At 38.1% G+C, this 25,426-nt stretch overlaps 1 protein-coding gene across 4 annotated transcripts in view; it reads left to right on the top strand.

The window, feature by feature from the left end:
• Positions 1–14,707: 14,707 nt before the first annotated feature.
• Positions 14,708–25,426, top strand: part of MIOS (meiosis regulator for oocyte development) — a 34,780-nt gene continuing 24,061 nt past the window's right edge. For 2 of the 4 annotated variants that reach the window (XM_011363177.2, XM_011363197.2), the window contains exons 1-3: positions 14,708–14,934; positions 20,132–21,473; positions 21,792–21,890. In XM_011363177.2, the coding sequence (XP_011361479.1) occupies positions 20,180–21,473; positions 21,792–21,890 (1,393 nt within the window). In that variant the 5' untranslated portion in view covers positions 14,708–14,934; positions 20,132–20,179. Of the gene's footprint in view, positions 14,935–18,759; positions 18,874–19,377; positions 19,469–20,131; positions 21,474–21,791; positions 21,891–25,426 lie in introns of those variants that run through there. The other 2 variants (XM_011363182.2, XM_023533022.1) reach the window with 2 other exon arrangements.

The raw sequence follows: 25,426 nt of genomic DNA, 5'->3' as shown, positions 1-25,426 counted from the left end.
CAGTGGATAATTTGGTGATGGACAGAGGGGAGGGGGTTTGGGGGTTTGAGAGAATGGGGTGAAGGGTTAAAGAAGTGCAAATTAGTAGCTGATGCATGGTCATGGGGATGGGGAGCATGGCATAGGGAATGCAGTTAGCATTAATATGTTGGCTAGTTGGAGGGTCAGGGAAGGGAGTAATTGGGAGGATCATTTTATGACCTATATGGATGTCTAACCAATGTACTGTACACTTGAAACTAATCAAAATTTTTTTTTTTTTTTAAAAAGGCAATGACAATACAGTGCGATAATGTCTATAAAAGAGACCTGCAAAGAGGGCACCCAGCCCAGACTGTGACACAGAGGTTGGAAGTGAGGGCATTGGAGGATGATTAGGGTTTTCTTTTATGCTATGTTAAAGGGTTTAGACGTTATCTTGAAAGCACTGAGGAGACACTGAACGATTTTAAACAGAGGAGTGACATGATCACATTTTCATTTTAGGAAAATAACTCTGGTGACTGTGAAGAACTGATTGCAGAGAAGCAAGTCCGAAAACTGAGAGACCTATTGGGAATCTTACTAAAAGACCAGTGAGAGATAAGGCTCTCAAGTACCTGCAGTGGAAATGAAGAGAAGAGAAGAATTCAGAGAAATACTTAGGAAGCAAAATCAGAGTATAGTACCTAGGAGGTGGTAAGTGACACCCTTTGCAGCTGAAAGACTCTGGTGAGAAAACCCAAATCTAGACATGGATGCAAGTGCCAGGAAGCTTGGTTGGGGTTGCAGGTTCAAGCCACACTCAGTTTTATTGGTAATAATACTGACATTTTTATCTCCATGTCTCTGACTGCTATGTATATTTCTCAATTAATTCCAAACCCAAAGGAAGAATGTCCTAAATAGTTAACACCCTTAACTCTCATCTCCCTGTGTATATGTATTTGCGAGCATGGTTAAAAGTTACTACATTTAATTTCATTGTTCATATAATCTCTACTCCTCAACCTCTACCTTGTGAAATAAATGTAATGGAAAGATAAATTCAGGTTAAAAGGAATAATTTTCAAGGCACCTAAAATTTTAAAGAGGTGCTAGGAAGACTAATGTTAATTTCAGCCACAAGAAAAAACTAATGGAGTCAATGCATTTATTAGAATGAGTAATCTTATCCAATTCCTTAAAAAAATTTTTTTTCACTTACAGTTGACATTTAATATCATATTAGTTTCGGATGTACAGAATAGTGGTTAGACATTTCTATAACTTACAAAGTGATCCCCCAACACCCACGTGGTACCATACATATTTATTTCAATATTACTGGCTGTACTTAACATCCCCATGACTATTTTGTAACTGCCAATTTGTACTTCTTTATCCCTTCACCCTTTTCACCCAGCTCCCCTCCCCGTAACCCCACTTCCATCTTGCAACTGTCAGTTTGTTCTCTGTATCTATGAATTTGTTTCTGATTTGTTTGTTCATTTATTTTGTTTTTTAGATGTCACATATAAGTGACATCATGTGGTATTTGTCTTTCTCTGACTTATTTTACTTAGCACAGTACCCTCTATGTCCATCTGTATTGTTCCAAATAGTAAGATTTTATTCTTTTTTTATGGTTGAGTGATATTCCATTGTATGTAGATACCACATTTTTTTTTCGTCCAATCCTCTATTGATGGACACTTAGGTTGCTTCCATATCTTGGCTATTGTATATGTAATGTCCTTCTTTGTCTCTTGTTTTAGCCTTTGTTTTAAAGCCTATTGTGTCTGATGAAAGTATTGCCATGCAGCTTTTTTTTCATTATTCCCATTTGCTTGAATATATTTTCCATCTCTTTAATTTTAGTCTGTGTGTGTCTTTCCATCTAAAGTGGGTCTCTTATAGGCAGCATATGTATAGGTCTTTCTTCCTTCTTTATTCAGTCACTCTATGTCTTTTGATTGGAGCATTTAATCCATTTACATTTAAAGTAATTATTGGTAAGTATGCAGTTATTGCCATTTTATTATTCATATTTTTTACCTTCTTTTCCCCCTTCATTATCTTAAAGAAGTCCCTTAAACGTGATCCTTTGTATTTCTGTGAAGTCAGTCGTAATTTTCCCTCTTTCATCCCTGATTTTATTTGTGTCCTTTCTCTTTTTTCTTTAGTGAGTCTAGCCATGGGTTTGTCAATTTTATTAACCTTCTCAAAGAGCCAGCTCGTATTTACTTTTTCTATTGTTTTTTGTTTGTTTATTTGTTTTCAATTTTGTTTATTTCTGCTCTAATTTTGATTATATCATTCCTTCTGCTGACTTTAGGCTTCATTTGTTCTTCCTTTTCTAGTTTTTTAAGATGGAGCGTTATGTTGTTTATTTGGGCTCATTCTTGTTTTTAGAGATAGTCCTGTAATGATATGAACTTTCCTCTTATGACCGCTTTTGCCGTGTCCCAAAAGTTTTGATATGTTGTACTATTATTATCATTCGTTTCTATGTATCTCTTGATCTCTCTTTTTATTTCTTCCCTGAACCAGTTAATCTTCAGTAGCATGCTGTTTAATCTCTCTATATTTGTGGTTCTTCCTGCAGTTTCTTTTTGCAGTTGATCTCCAGTTTCAGAGCATTATGATCAGAGAACATGGTTGGTATGATTTCAACCCTCTTATATTTGTTGAGGCTATCTCTGTGTCCCAGTATGTGGTCAATCCTTGAGAATGTTCCATGTGCACTAGAGAAGAATGTATAAGCAACTGTTATGGGATGGAAGGCTCTATAAGTGTCAATTATGTCCAGTTGGTCTAATGTGTCATTTAAAGATGTTATTTCTTTATTGATTTTCTGTTTAGATGATTGTCCATATCCGACAGTGGGGTATTTAGGTCCCCTACTACGATAGTGTTTTGGTCAGTTTCTTCCTTTAGTTTTGTTAGTAATTGCTTTACATATTTTGGGGTTCCCTGATTGGGAAGTTAGACATTAAAAAGTGTTCTGTCTTCTTAGTGCATGATTCCTTTTATCATGATGAAGTGTCTCTCAGTATCTTACTTTACTTTTTTTATTTTGAATTCTATTTCATCTGATATTAGTACCACTACTTTGAATGCCATTTGCTTGAAATATCATTTTCCACCCTTTCACTTTGAGTCTATATTTGTCTTTGGAGCTGAGATGTGTCTGCTGGAGGCAGCATATAGTTGGGTTTTGTTTTTTGATCTAATCTGCAACTCCGTGCCTTTTTATTGGTGAGTTCGGTCCATTTACATTTAGGGAGATTATTGAAATATGAGGTCTTATAACGAATTATTCTTTTGCTTTCCAGTAGGTCGGTGTTTCCATTGCTTCTTTGTCCTTGTGTTTGTGTTTTCTTTATTTTGGATGGATTTTGTGGGTTTTCCCTTTGGTTCTTCTTGTTTTATGTTATATACTTCAGTTCTGAATGTTTAGTGTGTGGTTACCATTAGGAATATGAAAAGGATAGTTATATATATATATACAGTCATCTGTTTTCTTCTGTGTGTGCCTTATTCTCCATTCCCCTTTGCGAATTTGGATCTTCGAATCCTCTTCTTTTCAGTCATTGTTGTCTCAATTTGTCCCTATGTATGCTTAACATTCATTAGTATCTTGCTATAGCAATTCTCATCTTTTATTTAAGCTTATAATGCCCTGTTCTTAGTAAGGGTTGCAATCCTCTGCTTCTATTTTCCTGATAGTCCTAATTATGTATAATTTTTTTTTTTTTGTCATTTTGTTTTAGGTGAGCTGATCCCTTTCAGTATTTCCTGTAGTGCAGGCCTCGTAGTGGAGAATTCCCTCACTTTTTGTATGTCTGGAAAGGTCTTAATTTCTCCTTCATATCTAAAAGAGAGGTTAGCTCGATACATTAGTCTAGGCTGGTAGTTCCTTTCACTTAATAGTTTAAAATTTTGATTCCATTCCTTTCTGGCTTGTAAGGTCTGCGCTGAGAAGTCCGATGATAACCTAATGGGTTTTCCTTTATGGGTTACCGTCTTCTTTTCCTTGGCTTCCCTGAGAATTCTGTCTTTGTTGTTGTTTTTCGATAACTTTAATACAATGTGTCTTGGTGAAGGCCTTTTTGGGTTGAGATAATTGGGTGTTCTGTTGATTACTTGAATTCCAAGCTCCAGTTCATTCTTAGATTTGGGAAATTCTCGTTCACTATTTGTCTGAAAATGCTTCCTAGTCCCTGCTCCTTTTCTTCCCCTTCAAGAATGCCCATTATTCTTATGTTTCCCTTCCCAACGTTATCACTTAGTTCTTGTATTTCTCTTTCATTATTTTTCATTCTTCAGTTTCTCCTCCTTCTGATTTATTTCTAGATTTCTGTCTTTGATATCACTGATCCTTTCCTCCATTTGGTTGCCCCTGTTTCCCAAGCTTGCTGTTTCATTTTTCAACTCTTGTAATGTGTGTATTTTTTTTTTTTTTTAATCTCCAGAAGATCTATTCTGTTCTTTTTGAGGATTTCGATCTCCCTGCTCTGCTCATCTGGCTGTTTTTTCAGTTTCTGAAATTGTTGATATGACTCATTTCGGAACTCACTGAGTTTTTTCAGAAGTACCATCCTGAATTCTCTATCATTTACGTCACATATTTCTATATCTGTAAGCTTATTTTCAGGAGATTTTTCTCTTTCTTTCTGAGATGGCTTGTCACCTTGATTGTTCATGGTGTTTAATGGACTATTTCTCTGTCTGTGTATTAATGGAAGTGTATTTAGCTGTTTTCCAGAAAGAGGATTTATTATATGAAGGTCTCTCTTTAGCCTGCTGCAAAGAAGGTGCTTTTTTTGGTTTCCAGTATGTGGCGTCTAAGCCTATTGGATCCCTGCTTTATATAAAGCCTAATAATGCCTTTTTTATTTTCTTATGTTTAGTCATGCTAGCTACCCTCAGTTTCAGTCTCTGTCAGTGTCAGCAACAGTCTCAGTAATGTTTGCTCAGATTCCCCTGGTTCTCTGTGGTAATTGGTCTTGGAGGGTACGGAGGGTGGTGCCCTCTAGGTTGGGAATCGGGAGCTGTGGCTCAGCCTCAGTTTTGCAACCATGGCTGGTAAAAATCAATTGTTGTTTCTCTGCAATCCTGTCCCGCTAGTCTGCTTTCTGCCCTGATGACTGGGCCCTGCTGTCAGCTGTGTGGAACTCACAGCACTTCCAGGCAGGGCTGTTCAGGAAATTTGCTGCACCTTCTTCCCTCCCCCTCCTCCTGCAGGGAGCTCCAGAGGCTGGGAAAGGTAGCTTTAGTCTCTGCAGCATTTGCTCAGATTCCCCTGGTGCTCCGCGCTGTTTGGTCTCAGAGGGTATCGGGGGAGGGGCCCTCGGAGTTGGGGGTTAGGAGCTGCAGCTCAGCCTCGGTTTTGCAACCAAGGCCAGTAAAAATCAACTGTTGTTTTTCTGCCATCCCGCTTTTCTGCCTTCTGCCCTGATGACCGGGCCCTGCCGCTGGCTGCCACAGGGAGCTCACAGCTTTCCCAGACAGGGCTGTTCAGAGAACTTGCCGCTCCTTCTCCCCTCCTCTCCTCATGCAGGGAGCTCCAGAGGCTGCGAGAGGCATCTTCTTTATTTCTCCCAGTCTACCGCCCGACACCCGGGGTTCTGACCTGTGGTAGCTCTTATGCACAGATCCCACACTCAGACGTGCTGGTGTGCAGTTTAGGTGGGGTTTTTTTGTTGAGTTTTAGATGTTCAGCTTATTGTTGTTTCAAGGGGAGAGATCTGAGGACATCTCTCACTTTGCCATGTTTCCCAATTCTATTTATTTAAATAGATGTTGAATTTTGTCAGATGCTTTTTCTGCACCTATTGAGATGATCATGTGATTATTTTTTCCTTCATTTTGTTTATGTGGTGTATCACATTGATTGCATTGTGAATGCTGAATCATCCTTGCATCCGTGGAATAAATCCCACTTGCTCATAGCATATAATCCTTTTAATGTATTGTTGAATTTGATTTGCTAATATTTTGTTGAGGATTTTTGCATCTATGATCAACAGGGATTAGCCTGTAATTTTCTTTTCTTGTGGTGTCCTTGTCTGGTTTTGGTATCAGGGTAATGCTGGCCTCATAAAATAAGTTTGGAAGTATTTCTTCCTCTTCTATTTTTTGGACCCAATTCTATTTAATATTGGGGGTAGGGCTTACTTGTATCTAATAATATCAAGGCAGCTGCTGTAAATCAGCAGTCTTTCTAGGCTATTAAATGGACATCTTATTTCCCAGACAATTATATTAAAATTACAAGAAATAAAAACTCTTAGGCAACATGACATATATTTAATAAATATAATTTACAGGCATTAATATAAGGAATTATTTCTATATAAGCAGAATATAGTTTAAATCTTCAGTCAGAGATGTAGAATTTACATGTATTAGGTAACACATTTCCTGATAACAGAATAGGGTAAGAAAAAATAAAAACTTAAACTCATTCACAGAAGATAATCAAGTGTTTTTCTGTTTAAAACAGTTTCTTCCAGTTAAATTCAGTCTTTGAGGCTGTTCAATTTGCAACTAATACACTTTTGTGGGGCATGCTAATAAAGAAGCAAATATGACAGACATGCATTTTTCCTTGGCTGGCATGTTAAAAATAAAACAAATAAAAAATTGTAATTTAAAATCTTAAACCATTAAATAAACAATTGAAGAGATGCTTCCCTCCCCCCCCCAAAAAAAATTAATAAAATCTAATCTGCTTCTGGAGAGCAGGTTATTTTTAGACCCAACGTGTAAACATCCATCATCACAAAATAATATCATTATATTAGATTTCTCCAAACAATTTCAGGATTTAGCCATTCTCACACAGCATTTTTGTTTGTGTAACGGGATGTTAAAAATAGGATTTGTCATCTCTAATTTTGGCTAAAGCCCCAATAAACTAAAACAGAGCAATAGGTGATGAATCGTCTAACATTCCAAAATGAGATGCTACCACCTATGCAGAGCTGGAAAAGATTTTGTAAGCTGAAGACCCAAACCTTCCTGAAGGATATGAAAGACTTAGAACTGAAGAGTCCGGGAGAGATTTCCTTGGAGAAATTTGTTTCCAGGGAGTTTCACTCTTAATCCCCTAGGAGAGCTCTGGGGGTGCTATTCTCCACAGAGAGCTTGGCCTGTGCAACTTGGACAGAGATGGGGCTAGGGAACGTGGTGGACTGCTGTCTGAGGCAGGCCTGAAAACTCTACAGGCTAGCTAGTTGTTCTGAAGGCCAAAAGGTGAGAGGTTCATCTGTAGGGAAAAACTTTTACTCCTAGAGTTTGTTAGGAGAGATGATGCATGAGCATGCCCTATGGACCAGATGTGGGCCACAGGAGGATGAGAGAAGTAGCCTAGAGCAGTCAATGAAAGGATTTTTCTGGAAGGAGTGAGGCAGTCTCACTGAGAGACATTGGAGGTGCTCTATCAGGAACAGGCTGGTGTGAGGGGGCATTGTGTTTGACACCTGCCAGAGAAGAGAACTTGCTGGCTTTGAGAGGACTTTGGATAAGAGATCCCAGTGGAGTACCCAAAGAATGCATGAGAGCTCCACAGTGGAGAAAGAGATCACTTGAATAACCTTCTAAAACAGAGCAAGGCAATAGCCAGTCAAATAGATCATTCCTGCCCTTCTACCTGCAGGAGTGAGAAACTGCTCTTCTTGACTTTGGGGAAGGCAGAGGGGCACAAAGTGGGGAAATAGAAAAGTTGGGCATGCCCCCTTTCCTACCGCAGGCTTCCAGCCTGAAGCAAGCCCCAGCTGGGGAGAGGAGAAACTTCAGGCTCAGAGTTTGAACTACTATGTGGGAATAGACAATTTAATTATTGGAATGAGATAGTTTTTATGACTAAATGTGAAAGAAGTAATTTTTATATCAAAGATCGACTCAAAGACTGATGACATTTGCCTATGATTTCACTAAAATAGCAAGGTAATCCTTCCCTCAAAAGTAGATATAAAAGGGCAGCGGAAGGAAAAAAATGTTTGTGATACATCCTATGGAGTCCTGCTCTTTCAATGGATTGGTGATATTCAACTGAAATCAAAACAAACAACCAAAATTTTAATTCTTTAATAAATTAATATAAATTGTAAAATATGTTAAATATACAAAAAAAATTTTTGCAACTCTACACTAAGATGTTAATTGCATAAATTATGTGTCATTTCACAGGGCTAAGGCCTGCAGTTCTGCAGGTTGTGTGTTAAACACTTCCAGGAGGGCACTTTGCATGGTTATTCTACAGTTGTCAAGCCACAAGAATCTTGATGAAGGAGCACTTTTCTAATATGAGATATAACATTGTATATTACACATATTATACTGCAAAGGAAATGATATTGTATATCATGAAGAGCATTCACACATGGCATATTAATTTAGCAAATGCTCAGACTATTATAAACAGTTTGCTCCAAACTGAATCTCTCTTCTCAAGTTTAGAGTAGTGGATTCCTTTAAACATTCCTCAAAAAAAGACAAATACACTCAACAATGCGATGATTATAAAACTGATACAAAAGTTACAAAAGGGATAAAACTTAGTACATTTGTTTCCTGATCATTTCTGTCCTGATTTTAATTCTGATTCTTTTCATGCTTCTGCTTTCTTCCTCGGTTACAATCATACTTAGTTTACAAAATCAGGCTTAGTTTTCTCAAATAAGCTGCTGCTGGTCCAAGATTTTGAACATTAGAATCCAGTTCATTATCTATTTGAAGGTTTTATAGTCACACATTGTATATTACATCAGAAACAGTTCAAATTATTGCCTCAGTCCAATCAGATATGCTTTGAGTTTTCTGTGACCTGGTCTTTTCCTCAAAATGACACTGGTTCTAAACACATTATCTTCATAGTTAAATAAATGTCTAAATTTCGTTGTTGGTTCAGGGACTCTTTTTCTCATTTTACTACCAAGAGAAGCCTGCTTTTATAGCTGCTTTAGGCTTGGTTTGGTTTAAATAATTCTAAAATTAATTTGATCCACTGCAAATATATATTTTTTCCTCATCAATTGTTAAAGCTTACAATATTGACATCTTAACTCCAGACTGAGGGGTTTGGATGTTGGTATGTAAGGAATGAGCCGATGAAGGATTCTAAATAAGAGGGTCACTTGACATGTGCTTCAGGAAGACCAGTTTAGCCAAGCAGAGGACATGGTTTAGAGTAAAAGGGTGGGAACAGGGGAACAAGAGGCCACTTGGGAAACTACTGTCTGAGTGAGCAATAATTAAGACCTAACCTAGGGCAATGGCTATAGAAGCAGAGAGAGATTAGCAGAATTTAGCCTCATCATCTGTTTCAAAAGCCCAAATGTGATTTACTCAAATCTTATCCAAAGAGGATAAGATTTATCCAGCAGTGAAATGGTTGTGGTTCACTAGGCTTAACTGCCAATTTGATAGTAATTTTGATAGCTGTGGCTTTAGTGCTTAGTCAGTTCAGCCTGCTATAACAAATTACTATAGACTAAGTGACTTAAAAACAACAGAAATGTATTTCTTGTCGTTCTGGTGGCTGGAAGTTTGCAATCAGGGTGCCAGCATGGTCAGATTCTGGTGAGGGCCCTTTTCCGGATTTCAGAGTGCTGACTTCTTGTTGTGTCCTAACATGGCAGAAAAGGACTGAGAGCTCTCTGGGTCCCTTTGATAAGGGCACTACTCCCATTCATGAGGGCTCCACTCATGACCTAATTACCACGCAAAAGCCCCCCTTCCTAATATTATACTGTATGTTAGGATTAGAACGTACCGGTTTGAAGTGGGGCAGCACATACATTCAGTCTGTAACACCAAATTACCCACAAATGAAACAGAAACCCTGTGAAGAAGCAATAAGTAGAGCAGGAGGTGGGCATTACCCATGTTGCAGTTATTATCCTAAGACTGCCCAAGCATGCAGCTTGAATCTTATTATTTCTGCTTTAATACTGTGTGTATAGGATTATGATGTGTCTGTGTATCATTATGGAATTTAGCATCCTAATGCTTCCAACTATACTCTTTTAAATAATATTCATTGGGTTTTTTCCCCCTCGTTAAAAAGTTTTATATTTTTATTTCAGAAAATATAAAAAAGTGTAATGAAGAAAATAATGATCAATTTTAAACTTACCGCACAGAGAAATCTGCTGTTCAAATGTGGGCATAATTCCCTTCACTCTTTAAAAACTAAAGTTGGAACTACATTTATTCTATTCAGTACTATTTTATTCCTATAACAATAACCCATGAGTGCTTCCATTATCTAAAACAGGAGTCAGCAAACTAATCCAACCTGCCACCTATTTCTGTAGATAACATTTTTCTGGAACAGAGCCACATCCATTGGCATAGGGACTCTCTCTGGCTGCTTCTGCACTACAACAGCAGAACTGAGTAGTTGTGATAGAGACAGTATATCCTGCAAAGCTGAAAATACTTACTCTCTGGCACTTCACGAAAAAGTTTGCCAGTCTCTGTTTTAAAAGATTATTTCAGTGGCACTTAGAATTAGATCAAGTAGTCGTTCCATTTGACAGTGCGTGGGCCAGTAGTTAGAAGCATAATGCTGGAGCCAGATTGTCTGGGTTAATATTCTAGCTCCACCACTTAAGAGGTATCTTGGGTAATTCATTTAACCCCTCTGTGCATTAGTTTTCTCATCTGTAAAATGAGAAAAATAACAAAATCATCCTCATGAAATTGTGATGAAGCTGAGGTGTATTCCATGGTGTATTTCCCCGACATTGACCTTCAGTAATGAATGACTTATTCCTTCAGCTGCTGGGAGTGTTATCAGCAGATGACCCTCAGCCGTCAGCCCTCTTTGGGGTCTGCCTTGCCTGAAAAAACTGCCTCACTGAAAGCCATGGTTTCTTTCAAGGGACAACTCACATCAATGACACATTCACATCAGTGGGGTGGTATAAAGGCCTGGGTTCCTCATCCCATCTTAAGACATCTTTGAAGGGCCAGTTCTAAAGTTTCCCGTGGATTGCCTGAGTTCTTTGTCAGTACTGATTCACAGCTCAGGGTCTCCCTTTGCTCAATCTTGCGTCTTTCTCCTCCCTTCAACAGGTGTTGAACCCAAGAATATTCTGTAAGAAGTATCCTATATCTTAATCTTCATCTTGGAATGTGGTTCTCAGGGCACTCAACCTGAGAGAGAATGTTAAATGCTCCTATCTTATAAAGTACCTGGTACATAGTATATGCTATATAATTGTTTGTTATCAAACAAATAATCCAGTAAGAGAAAATAGAATGGAAATACAAGTTCAAGAATTAAAAATAGAATAATATAGAATTTCCTATCATTAATGAATAGCTTATTCACAAATTTTTTAAATGAATGATAGTGAGAAAATCTCATTAAGGTCTTTAAATTTTATTGGATATATTTAGTGTGATGCCACAGTTTATTTACAATTTAAATGTTAAAAATGTATTAAAAATTGTATCCTTGGCAGCTATGTAAATTTATTATGATGTTAGATATAACCCCAAAAATGTATAAGTGTATCGATTTATAAAATTTACTTGGAAGTATACTAGAATACTTTTGAAAACCAATATTTTAAGATATCTCAGATCTTCTCATCCTCAAACTTTATAAAAAGATTACCTAAGCCATGTCACATGTTTACAGGGCCAAAATTTCCTCTTGATGCCTAAGAGTAAAACTTGCTCTCAGGTACAGACATTTTGTGCATGTAGAAGTAAAGGGAGTGGGGATTAACCAGTCACAGACTCTACAGAATGTTCCAATAGTAAGTGGATTGCTGTGGAGGGTAGCAGTAACAGGAAGAAAATTAGCTGTTCTTCAACTGCTATCCTTTACTGGTTCAAAATCACAACAAAAAAATATTATTCTGGATCACCACAACATATATGAAGGGACTTAAAAAGAATGACATTTTGTTAGAAACCCAAGTGTCTAAGTTAAAAACAAAAACAAACAAAAACACACCAAGACTGAACTTTAGCAACTTTGGCATTTATTACAAAATGCATGTTGGATAAAGACAACTGGTGTAACTTCAGACCAATCTGTTAAATTCTCTGATATAGTTTAATCTTTCAACAAATACAATGCATTTGTCTACTCAGTAAATATTTTTGAATACATATTATGCTGCATGCACTATAGGAAATCTGAAGTTCTATACTAAAAGTTCAGTACCCATGAGGAAAATGCTATCTGCCATTTTCCAGACAGCAGGAAGGGAGAAAAGGAAGTAGATGGCAACAGCTTTTCTTTTAAGGGACATGATTCAGTTCTACTCACAAGGAATATGCTTTAGTGGAGGAGGAATCAATTTCCAAGTAGAATGAAAAAAGTGCCACTTATTTCCATAAGGGCTTTAGCATGCAAGGAAGTGGCAGCAACATGAGAAGAATACACTGTCACAAAAGCTTAGATGGAATAGGAAGTAGAGAAAAAGGTATTAGCAAGACGGGAGTAGAGAGTAGAGAAAGATATTATTTTAGGATTCATTCGACAAATTTTTATTGAGCACATGCTCTGTACTATTCTCTCTTTTAGGTCCTGGAGATTAATCGAGAATAGAGCAGACAGAGCTCCTGTGTATTATTTAGGGAATAGGCTAAGACACTATGATACACAGGTCTAAACATATAGTAATTTGAGTAGGAACACAGTTTATTTTATCTTGTGTAATGGCCCAAAGGTCTGCAGTTGATCCAAGGAAGGGACCTCAGTTCCCTGAATTAGGCTGAGTCTTAGACTAATGGGGCAATTTCACCTTTCTTAATATATGGCCATTTCTAGTCCATGTTTCTTTTTGCCATTTTCCAGACTTAAAGGGGGTAAAGAAAGTGGATGACAAGCAGCTTTTCTTTTAGGGGATATGGTCCAATTCTATTCATATTTCATGGTCACAACTTTTTTATATAGCCACACCTAGCTGAAAGGGAAGCCAAGGTATTGTCATTTCTGAGTTACCAAGTGCCTTGCTAATATTTGGGGTGGAGGCATAACAGAATGAAAACTGCTGATGTAGAGCATATATTTTAAAAGGGGAAGACTAGGCAAGTAATGAGCAGTTTTGATGGAGTGCTGGGATTGAAAGCCAGAGTGGAGTGAATTTAGGGGAAGGCAGGAGGATGTGAGATTACAGAAAGTGAGTATGGTCTTCTATTTTGAGGACTTAAATATATGTTTAAGGTAAAGAACCAGTAGAAATGGGGAGGTTGAAAACAAATGGAAGAGAAGAAAATTGATGGTGAAAGGTCCCAAAAGCGGAAAAACACATAGGGTCCTCGTCCTCTGTCAGCTAGAAGAAAGTAAAAATGAGTGTGAATGAAGATGCTGGGAGAAAAAAAGAGAAAATAGTAGGGGGCTGTGGGAATTCCAACCTAATTTTTTTTTTTTTTTCCTGAAGTAAGAAGCAAAGTCATCTCCTGAGTGTGAGGGGAAACGTTTTCTTCAGCTATGCATGATAGGAGTGGATAAGGAAGAGACTTGTATTGATCTGAGGTTGCATGTGGGGATTTGGAGCCAGGACCAAAATCATTAAGATTGGCAAGATAGTGTTTGAAGTGATGAATTCTGTGGTATCTCCCCTCAGCAGTACAGCTAGTTTTTCAGCCTCCACTTCTCCATTGGCAGGAGTGAAAAGGAGCCTCAGACCTCCATAGGCAATATTCTCCCCAAACTCATCCTCTTACCAAAACTATCTGCCTTGAAGTTCTGGACTAAGCTCATCTGCGTCAATCACCCCAAGCCCAACATCATCCACTTTTAAGCATGAACAGACAAAGATTGCCCGACATCTGAAGAAAGTCCCTGTGTCAGATTTGTAACACCTGTGGCAGCACCGTTCACTCAATTATGGGAACCAGAAATCTAGAATCCTCTTTTTCCCTCACTCAATCATCAAGCTCTGTTTATCCCATTTTCTAAATATTTCCCAGGCCACACACTTCTCTCCCTCTCCACTCTCTACTCAACTGGTAGTTTGGGTTACCATCATCTCTCATTCTGATACCCTATCCCTCCCCTCTTTCTCCTGAAAAGCTGATCACGCCACCCGCTCCATTAAAAACCTTCAATGACTCCAGCAATGCCTTTAGGAAAAAGTCCATCTAAATTCACTGACCTGGTTTCCAAATGCCTTTCTGATGCAGTATCTTAAACTCTCCCAACTTCCTCTGCTCACTTATCCATACTTCACTGATTCCCCATTGCTATGCACTTGCTCTTCCTTCACCCTAGAAGGCTCCTTCTGTCTCATCCTAGTGGTCCTCAAGAAAACGTCTGTGAACTCCCCAACACTAAGGGGGCGCCCCTCACGTGGGGCTCTACATTAGCCCCAACGAGGCATCACTCTAATTGCCTGCTTCCTGCCGGGACCATGCCTTTTTTCTTTCGCTGTCGTGTCCCCAGCATTCCAGCACGGTGCCGGGTACACAGTAGGCGCTCAAGACTTATTTGTGGAACCAGTGATTAAGTCGTGAACCAAATATCTTGGACTTTCTACTACGTCGATGGCCTACAGAAAGCTTTTAATGAAAATTTAAACTGATCAAGTTAAAGCGTGCGAACCGCTTGTAAACGAGAACCCGGCCCCGCGAAGCCCGCGGGCGCGCACGCCGGGGAAGACGCGGGGGAAGACGCGGCGGGCTCCAGGGGCGGGGCCAGCGGGAGAGGCGGGGCCTGCGGGAGAGCCGGTGCGCTCGGGGGGGGCGGGGCCTCCCGGCGGTGACCCCGCCCCGAGGCGGTGCGACTCCGGGCTCGCGGGCGGGGAATCTCCCTGCCAAGGCCGAGGCGCTCCTGCATGCTACGAAGCGCGGCAGCGGGGTCGTGAGTCCCGGCCCGGTGTCTCTAAGTTACTGGCCGCGCCGCCGCGGCCGCCATCTTGCCCGCGTCCGCACTCCCGCGGCGGCGGGGGCGGTGACCAGGCCGGAAGCGGCTGTGCGGCGGCCGCGCTGCCTCCTCAGGTCGGTGAGTGCGGCCCGGGCCGCGTCTCCGCTCTTCCGAAAGGGAGGCTCGAGTCGAGGGCTCAGGAGCGCCGAGGCCACCTCGAGGGGCGCGGGCGGGAGCGGGCCTGGGGGCCGCCTCGGAGCCCCGGCGCGGGGTTCGCGTCCGCGATGCGGAATAACCGCGCCGGGCCTCGGAGCTGCAGGCTGCCCGAGGGCGCGCGGGGTCCTCCTCAGGCGCTGGGGCCTCGCTGCAGCGGCGGGTTTGTGCGGAGCTGCGTCCTCGCGGTGGACTAGGGGCACAGCCAGGTGTCTGGAGTGTGGGAGTCGCCCTCATTTTCCTGGTTTACCCGGAATAGCAACGTGCCCGCTTCTGTTGTACTCTATCAAATACTTTGTAAAGGGCCTGTCACTCGGTTAGCTCTGTTCTCTGCATGTAGGAGTAATGAAAATTCCACAAGAGGATGAATAATGCCTCTCATGTGTGCCACGAGCATTGTTAAATTGCTTAGCAAATGACTGCCTTTCCAGGCCTTTTGTTTAACTTATTTTAAGGGAAATTTGGATATAGATAACAATGCATCTCGTTGAAGATGGTCTTTATGAAAATTCTTGAAACTGCCCCTTTTATTGTTATGGTAAGAAAATTAGAAGACAAAAAAAAGATGTAAAAGGGTGATTGAACCCTTGTACACTAAGTATTATAGATCTTCATAGTCCTGTAGCTACACGGGGTTGAGGTGTGCTGTCAGTGTAAAATACACATTAGATTTGCAAGACCTGGTACCGAAGATAGTAAAAGTTCTCAATTTTTACACTGATTACATGTTGAAAAAACAATATTTCAGGTTAAATAAAACATTGTAAAATTTAATTTCATCTATTTTTAATTTTTAAATGTGGCTACTAGAAATTTTACATCATGTGGCTCACTATATTTTTATTGGACGATGCGGTTATAGATGTCTGGTGAGAAACCAAATCAACATGGCTTTCATTTGCTCAGAAACCATTGACAGGAAGTGAGCAATTGTTAAACTTGAAGGTGAGGATCTAAGTATAAGCTGTAATTATTGCAGATCCCACTCCTTCCTCCCCTTATTTTTCAGTGTCTCCAACATTTTAAAACATTAAATTTCAGGAATGTTTACGGAATTTGTAGCGATACAGCTCTATGATGCGAAGAACTCATTTGATTGTCATAACTTAGTGAGATGAAAGAAAACAGGCTAGCTTCTATCCCCATTTTATAGTTTTGAAGTATTAAGAGACTTGTTAGTGAGTAGCTAGAGGTCTTCTGACTCCAGGCTCAGTTTTTTTTGCTCTCTACCATATTCCCATTGATCTATGTTGATGAGCCAGGATCCATCTGTATTGTGTGTTGGATTGTAAAGAAGTACATTTCTTAAGAGTGTACTTATAGATGCACCTCTGTATTCAAGCCTAGCTTATGGTGTGTAACTTGGGCAGTCACACAAGGCCTGTCATTTAGAAGGGCTGGCACTTGGTTTAATGCTCTGCTGTTAATTTTTGAACAAAGGGTTTATGTATTTTCATTTTGGACTGGGCCCTGCAAATGATGTAGCTGGTCCTTTCTCTATGCATTAGTCTAGGGTGGGAGTTGGGAAGTGTTGGACAAGAACCAAAACATCTGGTATTCATTTTACTCCTATGCAAAATGAGACAGATTTGCTAGTCTGTAACTCTCAAGGTCTGTGATTCTGTATGAATTTCTATAATCAGATTTTGTAGATGGTAATATAAGTATTTTACATGCATAACACCAGAAGAAATGCTGATGATTCTCCATTGAGAGTCCTGTAAATTGAATAGTTTTAAAATTACAGTGACACTTTCTATTTGTTGTTTAAGATAAATTTTTTCATGTGACTTTAAATTTTCTTACCATATATCATTCATGTAAAAACTGGTTTTGAATGGAAACCTAGATTAAAAATGTGCTTATTTAAGCATTTATCTTTTAGCGAGATAGGAAGATGGGCCAGATCTTCCAATTAAGAAATTTCCTCTCTTTGTGAGGGTATTAATATGAACCCTTACGTGACAATACTTGTTACTTTTTGTTTTCTTAGCTACTTCCTATTACACGACGAGGTGCCTCTCTTCCTTCTCAAATTTTAAATTATCTTTAAGATTGGACATAACTTCAGCACTAGAATACAGGCTTTGTGAGACCATTATGTTAGTCTCCTTGTGCCGCCATAACAAAATACAGTAGACCCAATGGCTTAAACAACAGAAATTAATTTTTTCAGAGTTCTGGAGGCTGAAAGTCTGAGGTCAGTATAAAAGCATGGTCCAGTTGTGGAAAGAGCCCTCTTCCTCGCTTGCAAACAGCTGCCTGTTTGCTGTGTTCTCCCATAGTGGGAAAGAGAGTTTTGGTGTCTCTTCCACTGTTTAAAAGGGCACCAGTTTTATTAGATCAGGGCTCTACCCTTATGACCTCATTTCACCTTAATCACCTCCTTAAAGGCTCTGTCTCCACTATAGGCAAATGGGAGATTCGGGCTTCAGCACATGAATTTTGCGGGGGACACAGTCCATAGAAACCAGGGACTTTATCTGTCCCCGTTCACTACTGTGTTCATAGCATTTAGAACAGAGTCTGGAACATAGAAGAGGCCCAATAAATACTTAGAGTAAATGAAAGTGTATTAGCATGATACCCTCAGAGTGGCTCACTGTGGTCTCGTGCCTATCATTGAAACCAGTTATGACAGTGGGCACTTTGCTTTTGGGTGGACCCAGACTCTACTAGGCAGGGTAATGGGTAGAAGCATGAGGAGATTGTTAAAACTTGGAGATAGCACTGAGAAGTACCGGAGGGAGCATTTGACAAATGCATTTGTTTAACAATTATTATGTATCTACTGAGGGCCAAGCTCTGTGCTGTACTAGAGGTACAATGGAGGGCAAAAGATTTTACATGCTCTTACAGAGATTATAATCCAGTAGGAGAGACAGAGAGGCCTATTTAAAGAGAAGGAATACTGTTCAATGAAAGTATATATCTAAGTAATTTGATGTAGACTGGGTAGGGATCGAGGATGCTTGATGTCAGGCTTAAGCAGGTTTTAATGTTAACTTGGCCAAGAAGGGAAGGAAGAAGGCTGCAACCAAAGGGACCAGTATTTGCAAAGGTATAATGGGGGTGGTTTACATTCTAGGAATTGAAAATGATAATGTAGCTGGAACATCATTAGCAAGATGGAGAATGGTGTGCCTTGAGGCTGGAGCAGTAGACTGAGGCCAAACATTTAGAGTTTTATAGGTTATTTTGAAGATTTGGAACTCTACACTAAGCATTTAGAAACCATTACAGGGTTTAAGCAGGGGTTAGATAACCTGGTTAAGTTTGCATTTTAGAAAGATCACTTTAATAGTATATAAAGATGAATTTCATAAAGGCCAGAGTGGAAATAGGAAGAAAACAATTGCTGAACCAGCACTACAGGCCAGACATGTTGTATACCTTAATTTCTTATGGAGTCAGTCTGCAGAGCCATGAGACTTGGCAGCCTCATGGAGAGGAGGAAAGAAGACATTAAATAATAGGATTTTCTAGGGTTATAGAAGGCAAACGCAAAATGTCAAGGAAGTGAAGAAATTGAGGATGTTAGTAAGAATATAATTGAAATGATTGATCTTGGATTTCAGAATTGTTAAGGAAAAAGCCATTATAAGAATTCTTAGAGATTTTTCCTAGTTATCTAAATTTTATGTCTTTTGAAATTCTAGACTGATAATTCCTGACGGAAACTTTTACAAGATCAAAAAGTAAAGCAGGTATTATCGAGTTGAATTTATTTAGTATATCTTTATTAGGAGTCCATGCCATGCTTCACATCTGGTACAGGGGGTAGAGAGATGAATGAACCATAGCTTCACCCTTTAAGAAATGACAACACTGTTGCGCAGATACCAGTTGCCACAAAGATTGTAAGTATCTTTGCTCATTTTTAATCCAGATTGTAACCTCTAGCCAGATTTGGTTAGAAACGTTTACATTTTTGTAAGTAGCTTTTATTAATAAAATACCATTTTTAGCATAGATATTTTTTAGTTTGTGCTTAAATTATTATAATCTTTTCAAAAATTTCATTTTAATACTTATTTAAAGTTTATAGAATTGAAAACTGAAAGAGCCTCTAATGATCACTTAATTCATTTTCACAAAGTGCAATGTATGTATTTTAGGTACACACAGTGTGCAATTTTAGGTAAAACAAGCATTTTTAATAGTTATATTTATTTTAATGTATTTTAGGGAAAAATATACTTAGAATATCATGCCTATGATTCATGGACTTTATGATGAACTTAAAATCAGTTTTCAGTTTTAAAAAATGAGCCAATTTAAAGGAAAAAAATAACCTCATAGGTAGTACATGAATGACTGAAGTTTGAGGAACACTAACCTAAACCAATTCTTATGTTGTGTAGGTGAGAAAACAAAAGGACTCCCAAACACAAATGGCTTTCTCTAAGGCATGTAGCTAATACATGTCAGAGGTAGGAATAGAACTCAAGTCTGGTTAGTACCTTCTAGTGTTTCTAATGCCATAGGACTGCTTATTGTTGAAAGCTAAGAAAGAGACCTCTGTCGTACTAGGCATTGTATTTTAAGTCTTTACTGTCTGTTATGGTGGCCATTTGTGGCTACTTATATTAAAGTTAAGTAAAATTTGAAATTAGTACTATTTATATTTCCAGTGTTTGGTGGCACACTTGTGGCTAGTAGTTACCATATTGGACAATACATATATAGAAAATTTCTATCATTGCAGAAAGTTCTAGTAGATAGTGCTGATCTAAACTATTGCATAGGAACATGATTTGTAAGACTTTAAAATTTTACCCCCTTCAAAGAGATGATACATATTAATTTACTCACCACACTGAAGTTATTTTAACCCTGATGTTAAATTGGAGGTACTAGTAATAGTGCAATTAAGATCATTGATCATGGGAAATAAAGCCAGAATGGAGTTCTTAGATTCTCACCAGTTCATCTTATTGGGGGAACAACTTCTTCTCTTTTATCAATAAATATTGTCTTGAATTCATAGCATATAGAAGAAATATAAATATATTGAAAAATAGAGTACCTGTATAGAGAATTTCCTAACTTTCTGAATAGTTTATTCAACTTAGAATTATATTTTGTTAACATTTTAAACTCTTTATTTTTAAACAGATATTCAATGAATGGACCTGACTGGACACTTTGAGCACATCAGTAATCATGAGTGGTACCAAACCTGATATATTGTGGGCGCCACACCAGGGCGATAGATTTGTTGTGTGTGACTCAGAACTGAGCCTTTATCATGTGGAATCTACTGTGAATTCAGAGCTCAAAGCTGGATCTTTACATTTATCTGAAGACTCTGCAGCTACATTACTATCAATAAATTCAGATACACCCTATATGAAATGTGTTGCCTGGTATCTCAATTATGATCCTGAATGTCTCCTAGCAGTTGGACAAGCAAATGGTCGGGTTGTACTTACAAGTCTTGGTCAAGATCATAACTCAAAGTTCAAAGATTTGATAGGAAAAGAATTTGTTCCAAAACATGCACGACAATGCAATACTCTTGCATGGAATCCATTGGATAGTAACTGGCTTGCTGCTGGTCTAGATAAACATAGAGCTGACTTTTCAGTGCTAATTTGGGATATCTGCAGCAAGTATACTCCTGATATAGTCCCCATGGAGAAAGTGAGGCTTTCAGCAGGTGAAACTGAAACAACATTATTAGTAACAAAACCACTTTATGAATTAGGACAGAATGATGCTTGTCTCTCTCTTTGTTGGCTTCCAAGGGACCAGAAACTTCTCCTTGCTGGTATGCATCGTAACCTAGCCATATTTGACCTTCGGAATACAAGCCAAAAGATGTTTGTAAATACAAAAGCTGTTCAGGGAGTGACAGTAGACCCGTACTTCCATGATCGTGTCGCTTCCTTCTATGAAGGTCAGGTTGCTATATGGGATCTTAGAAAATTTGAGAAGCCAGTTTTGACTTTGACTGAGCAACCAAAGCCCTTAACAAAAGTAGCATGGTGTCCAACTAGGACTGGTCTGCTTGCCACTTTAACAAGAGACAGTAATATTATTAGATTATATGATATGCAGCACACACCCACTCCTATTGGTGATGAAACTGAACCCACAATAATTGAAAGAAGTGTGCAACCTTGTGACAATTACATTGCTTCCTTTGCTTGGCATCCAACAAGTCAAAATCGAATGATAGTTGTAACTCCCAACCGAACAATGTCTGACTTCACTGTTTTTGAAAGGATATCGCTTGCCTGGAGCCCAATTACATCTTTAATGTGGGCTTGTGGTCGTCATTTGTATGAATGTGCAGAAGAAGAAAATGATAATTCTTTAGAAAAAGACATAGCAACAAAGATGCGCCTTCGGGCTTTATCAAGATATGGACTTGATACAGAACAGGTGTGGAGAAACCATATTTTGGCTGGAAATGAAGATCCACAGCTCAAGTCACTCTGGTATACTCTGCACTATATCCTTTGTGTTGTATATTTTGAGATGAATCACATGTTATTGATGTTTACTGAAAGATCAGTCTGTAAATATGCTGAATGTTTTATATGCAAATATAAAGTTACATAATACTAAAATTACAAAGTAAAATTGTTTAAAACTGTTGAACTTGAAATACTGCTTTACAGGTCATGCAGGTGGAAGAAAGTATGTCTCTAATAAAGTAGAACCACCTTGCACTGATGCTTATTATGAATTGGCTTCAAATCAAAAGTAAATTTAGCTTTGAAATATTTTATTATGCATCTTCAGTAGTATTTCCTATGCATTTAAATACTTATGAAGCAGTATACAGAAGACATGGATCAGAAATCTCCAGGCAACAAAGGATCATTGGTTTATGCAGGAATTAAATCGATTGTAAAATCATCTTTGGGTAAGAAAATTTTATTTTCTGCAATATGTTTATAATTTTTATACTCTTATTTTTTTCTCATTATTTAATTATTTCAGGATAATATACATAACTATTCCTCCTCCCCTTTCTTTTGGTTTCTGATTAGATAACTTAGTGAATTGTTGAGTTAAATGCATAATTGTTTTTATATCCAAAATCCTATTTGGAGGGAGTCTTGGTTCTTTGAAGTGATATTGACATTAAATCCACTTATTTATTTTATTTTCCTCCTTTTATTTTTTAATTTTTTAATTACAGTTGGCATACAATATTATATATTAATTTCAAGGATGCAGCATAGTGATTAGACATTTATATAACTAATGAAATGATCGCCCTGATAAATCTAGTACCCATCTGACACCATACATAGTTATTATATTATTGACTATGTTCCTTATGCTATCTTTACATCTCTGTGACTATTTTGTAACTGCCGATTTGTACTTTCATTCATTTATTTAATGTTATTTTTTTTGAAGACTCACTTTAAGATGTATTACGTTAGATGATTTATAGGATCTTGGTGGTTAGTTCAAATTTTATCACAGGATTTTGCTTTTATAGAAATTAAATAAAAAGATTTCTAACTGAAGGAGACTCTTTTTATTTTGCTGCCTGCTTTCACTTAGCTATCTAATGGCGAGGTCCATGTAACTATGACTTGAAGTATGATCTTATCTAAAGGAGTCATACCTGAATAGTCCTTGATGATTGAATGAATGCGAATTAATGTAGGACTGAAATTGATAAACTGTTTAAGAGTAAAGATGATAAAAGAACCAAACTTATTTTTTTCACTGACTTCTTTAAACAGTTGTTCTTACTGTTTTTATTAGAATTAAATTATACCTTATGTTTTAATTATGTCCCCAACCGAGGATTCAGTATATAGTTTTTGATAGCAGTCAAATTTGGGCCTAGATCAAATTTGAGCCTGCTGGTAGGAGAAGTTATAAATTCAACTTGATTTTTAATACAACTTGCATGAATACTATACAAATAATACTAAATAAAATGCTATTTTTTAATAATAGGTTTAGCATTTTAATTAAACTTACAATTTTTTTAAAGGAAGGACTTTCACATTACTTTGGTTTACATTGCCGAAGATGCATTAGACTACTTATCTGACTTGTTTCATTTTGGTTTTCTCTCATTAGCTCTCTACCCAAAAAGTAACTTATTATAAATAATGAATGAGTTCAATTAGAAACTTCTGTTTTTTATTAATATAAGTAAAAGGGCAGATATACTGTATTAGCCCTATTAATGAGCCTGAATACTACGGTTCATGATTTTAGAACCACTGCTGCAAAGAATTAAACACGAAGTTTATAGAAATTTTAGTATTTTAGCTGCGTAGTAGGTCAGACCACATTGCATTCTCAATTATTCTGAGGCTTGTTGTTGTTGTATTTTGATCTATTTTAGGGAAAAGTCAACAAACTATCTTGAGGAAAAGCAAGGGGAAAAATGTAATATCTATATATAGTTTCTGATGCAGTAGAGGGAAACAGTATTGTGACTTGAGTCATGAGTAGTCTTCCCCCAAACTGCAAAAGACTACTGTTGAAAGATTTCCTCTTTGCTAGACTTACAGCTTTTGGTTTGGTTTGGTTTGGTTTATATATTTTTTGTTTCTACAATCCAAAAGTAATAAGTAGAGAAATGACTGTCAAAGATGGTAACCTTGGTTTCAATATTTTATTTGGCCATACTCCTTTCTCTAATCGTATCTTTAATAATTCAACACATAGTAAATCAACACTCAGAGCCATCTTGCCCACAGTAATTTATTAGAGCACACAGCTATATTTTAACTTATGTGACAAATTAGATAGATAGATAGAGATAGATAATAGATATAGATACATATAGTTCTTACTATGTATTAGACATGCTAGTTGCTTTCTCTATGTTACTTACTACAACTAAATTTATTCACTTATTCAGCAGATATTTATCGCTTGCTCAGTATATGCTAAGACATTTTAGGAACTGGAGACATAACTATCAACAGGATAGATAACGTCTCTTCATGGATACTGAACAAGATAGCTATCATCCCTTCTCTTGGAAGTTTACATTCTAGTTCAGATTATGGACAGGTAAATGGGAAGTTATAACATGAAGAAGAATAGACAGTTATGTATAGAAGAATTCCTAGTCTGGTTGTAGAGTTTAGGGAAGGCTGCCCAGAGGAGGTAAAGGCAAAGACAAGGTCCAGACAGGGAGCAGCATATGCGGTGAAACCAGAGCAGAGAGAGCATAGCATGCTCAGTATTGCTAGAACAGAACATGAGAAAGTGAAGAAAGAATGAAGATTGGAAAGGTAAGCAGTGGATAGCTAAGGACTTAGAAGTCAGAGTAAGGATTTAGGGAGATTTATCCTATAACAAAGAGAATCCAAGGAAAGATTTTGAAGAGCAGTGACAGAATTAGATTTGTGTTTTAGAGGTGTCACTCTTTGTGAGGAGAATGAAGGAAGATCAATATTGATAGCAGGGACCTCAGATAGAAGCCACAGTAATCAAGCCAGATACGGTGTTCTTACTAAGGTTAGTGGCAGAGGAGCTAGAGAAATATGGATGAATCAAAGATTGGGACAAAATTTAATGATTAATTGGATAAAGGGGATGGAGGAGAAGGAAAAGTGAAAGCGCACATATATTTAGCTTAGGAAACTGAATTAATACTGGTTAGATAATAATAGGGAGAGAAAAAGTTTATTATGGAGTAAGTTGAATTTAAGATAGCTAGATGGAGATGTCTAGTGGGTAAAAAATTTAGGTTGAATTGAAGTCATCCATTTAAAATAAAGTCAAGAAATTCAACTATACGAAGGAGGATGAAAAGTAAAACAGTAGCAGCCAGTGAAGCTGGGGTCAAAGGAGGGCTCTTGTGTTGCTTTGTTTTCGTTTTTAATATGAGATTGATTTAAGCATGTTTAGATGCTAATGTAAGGAACCCCATAGGAAGAGGTTGAAGATGTAGAGAAAAGGGGATGAAGAGAAAAATTCTTAGGAATGGGAAGGAATGGGATCCAGAGCTTTAGGTAGGAGGATGTACACCTCCTTATTTGTTAGAGGAAAAGGTGAAAGGTATGCAGGTTGCTTAAGGTTCAGTGACCAGAGACAGAGGTTTTTCTACCTGATGGCTTCTCTTTTCAAAATGTAATAGGTTTGCTTGTTGAGAAAGCGAGGAGTGCGTAGAGAAAAGATGAGAGAGAGTTGTCTTGAGAAACATGGGAAGATTGTGGGGCAATGTCGTTTTACCAGAGGAAAGAATAAAGAACAATAGGGCAAGAGAATTAAGGATATTGGCAAGAGAATGATTCATTTGTTGGTCCTTGGTATCTACCTTGGATAGAGAGGAGAATGACAGAAGACTGGTGAGTAAAAATATGAGTGGTCAAGAGATTGTAAGGTGGAAGAATATAGAAGTGAGATTTCTGGAAGGCTTTGAGGCTGTGGTTAGAACTTGGCTCTTGTGGTAGAGGAATAGTTTGGAGT

Source organism: Pteropus vampyrus, unplaced genomic scaffold (assembly GCF_000151845.1).
Source record: "Pteropus vampyrus isolate Shadow unplaced genomic scaffold, Pvam_2.0 Scaffold4, whole genome shotgun sequence".
Classification (NCBI taxonomy): Eukaryota; Metazoa; Chordata; class Mammalia; order Chiroptera; family Pteropodidae; genus Pteropus; species Pteropus vampyrus.
This window is presented reverse-complemented; position numbering and strand designations above follow the sequence as displayed.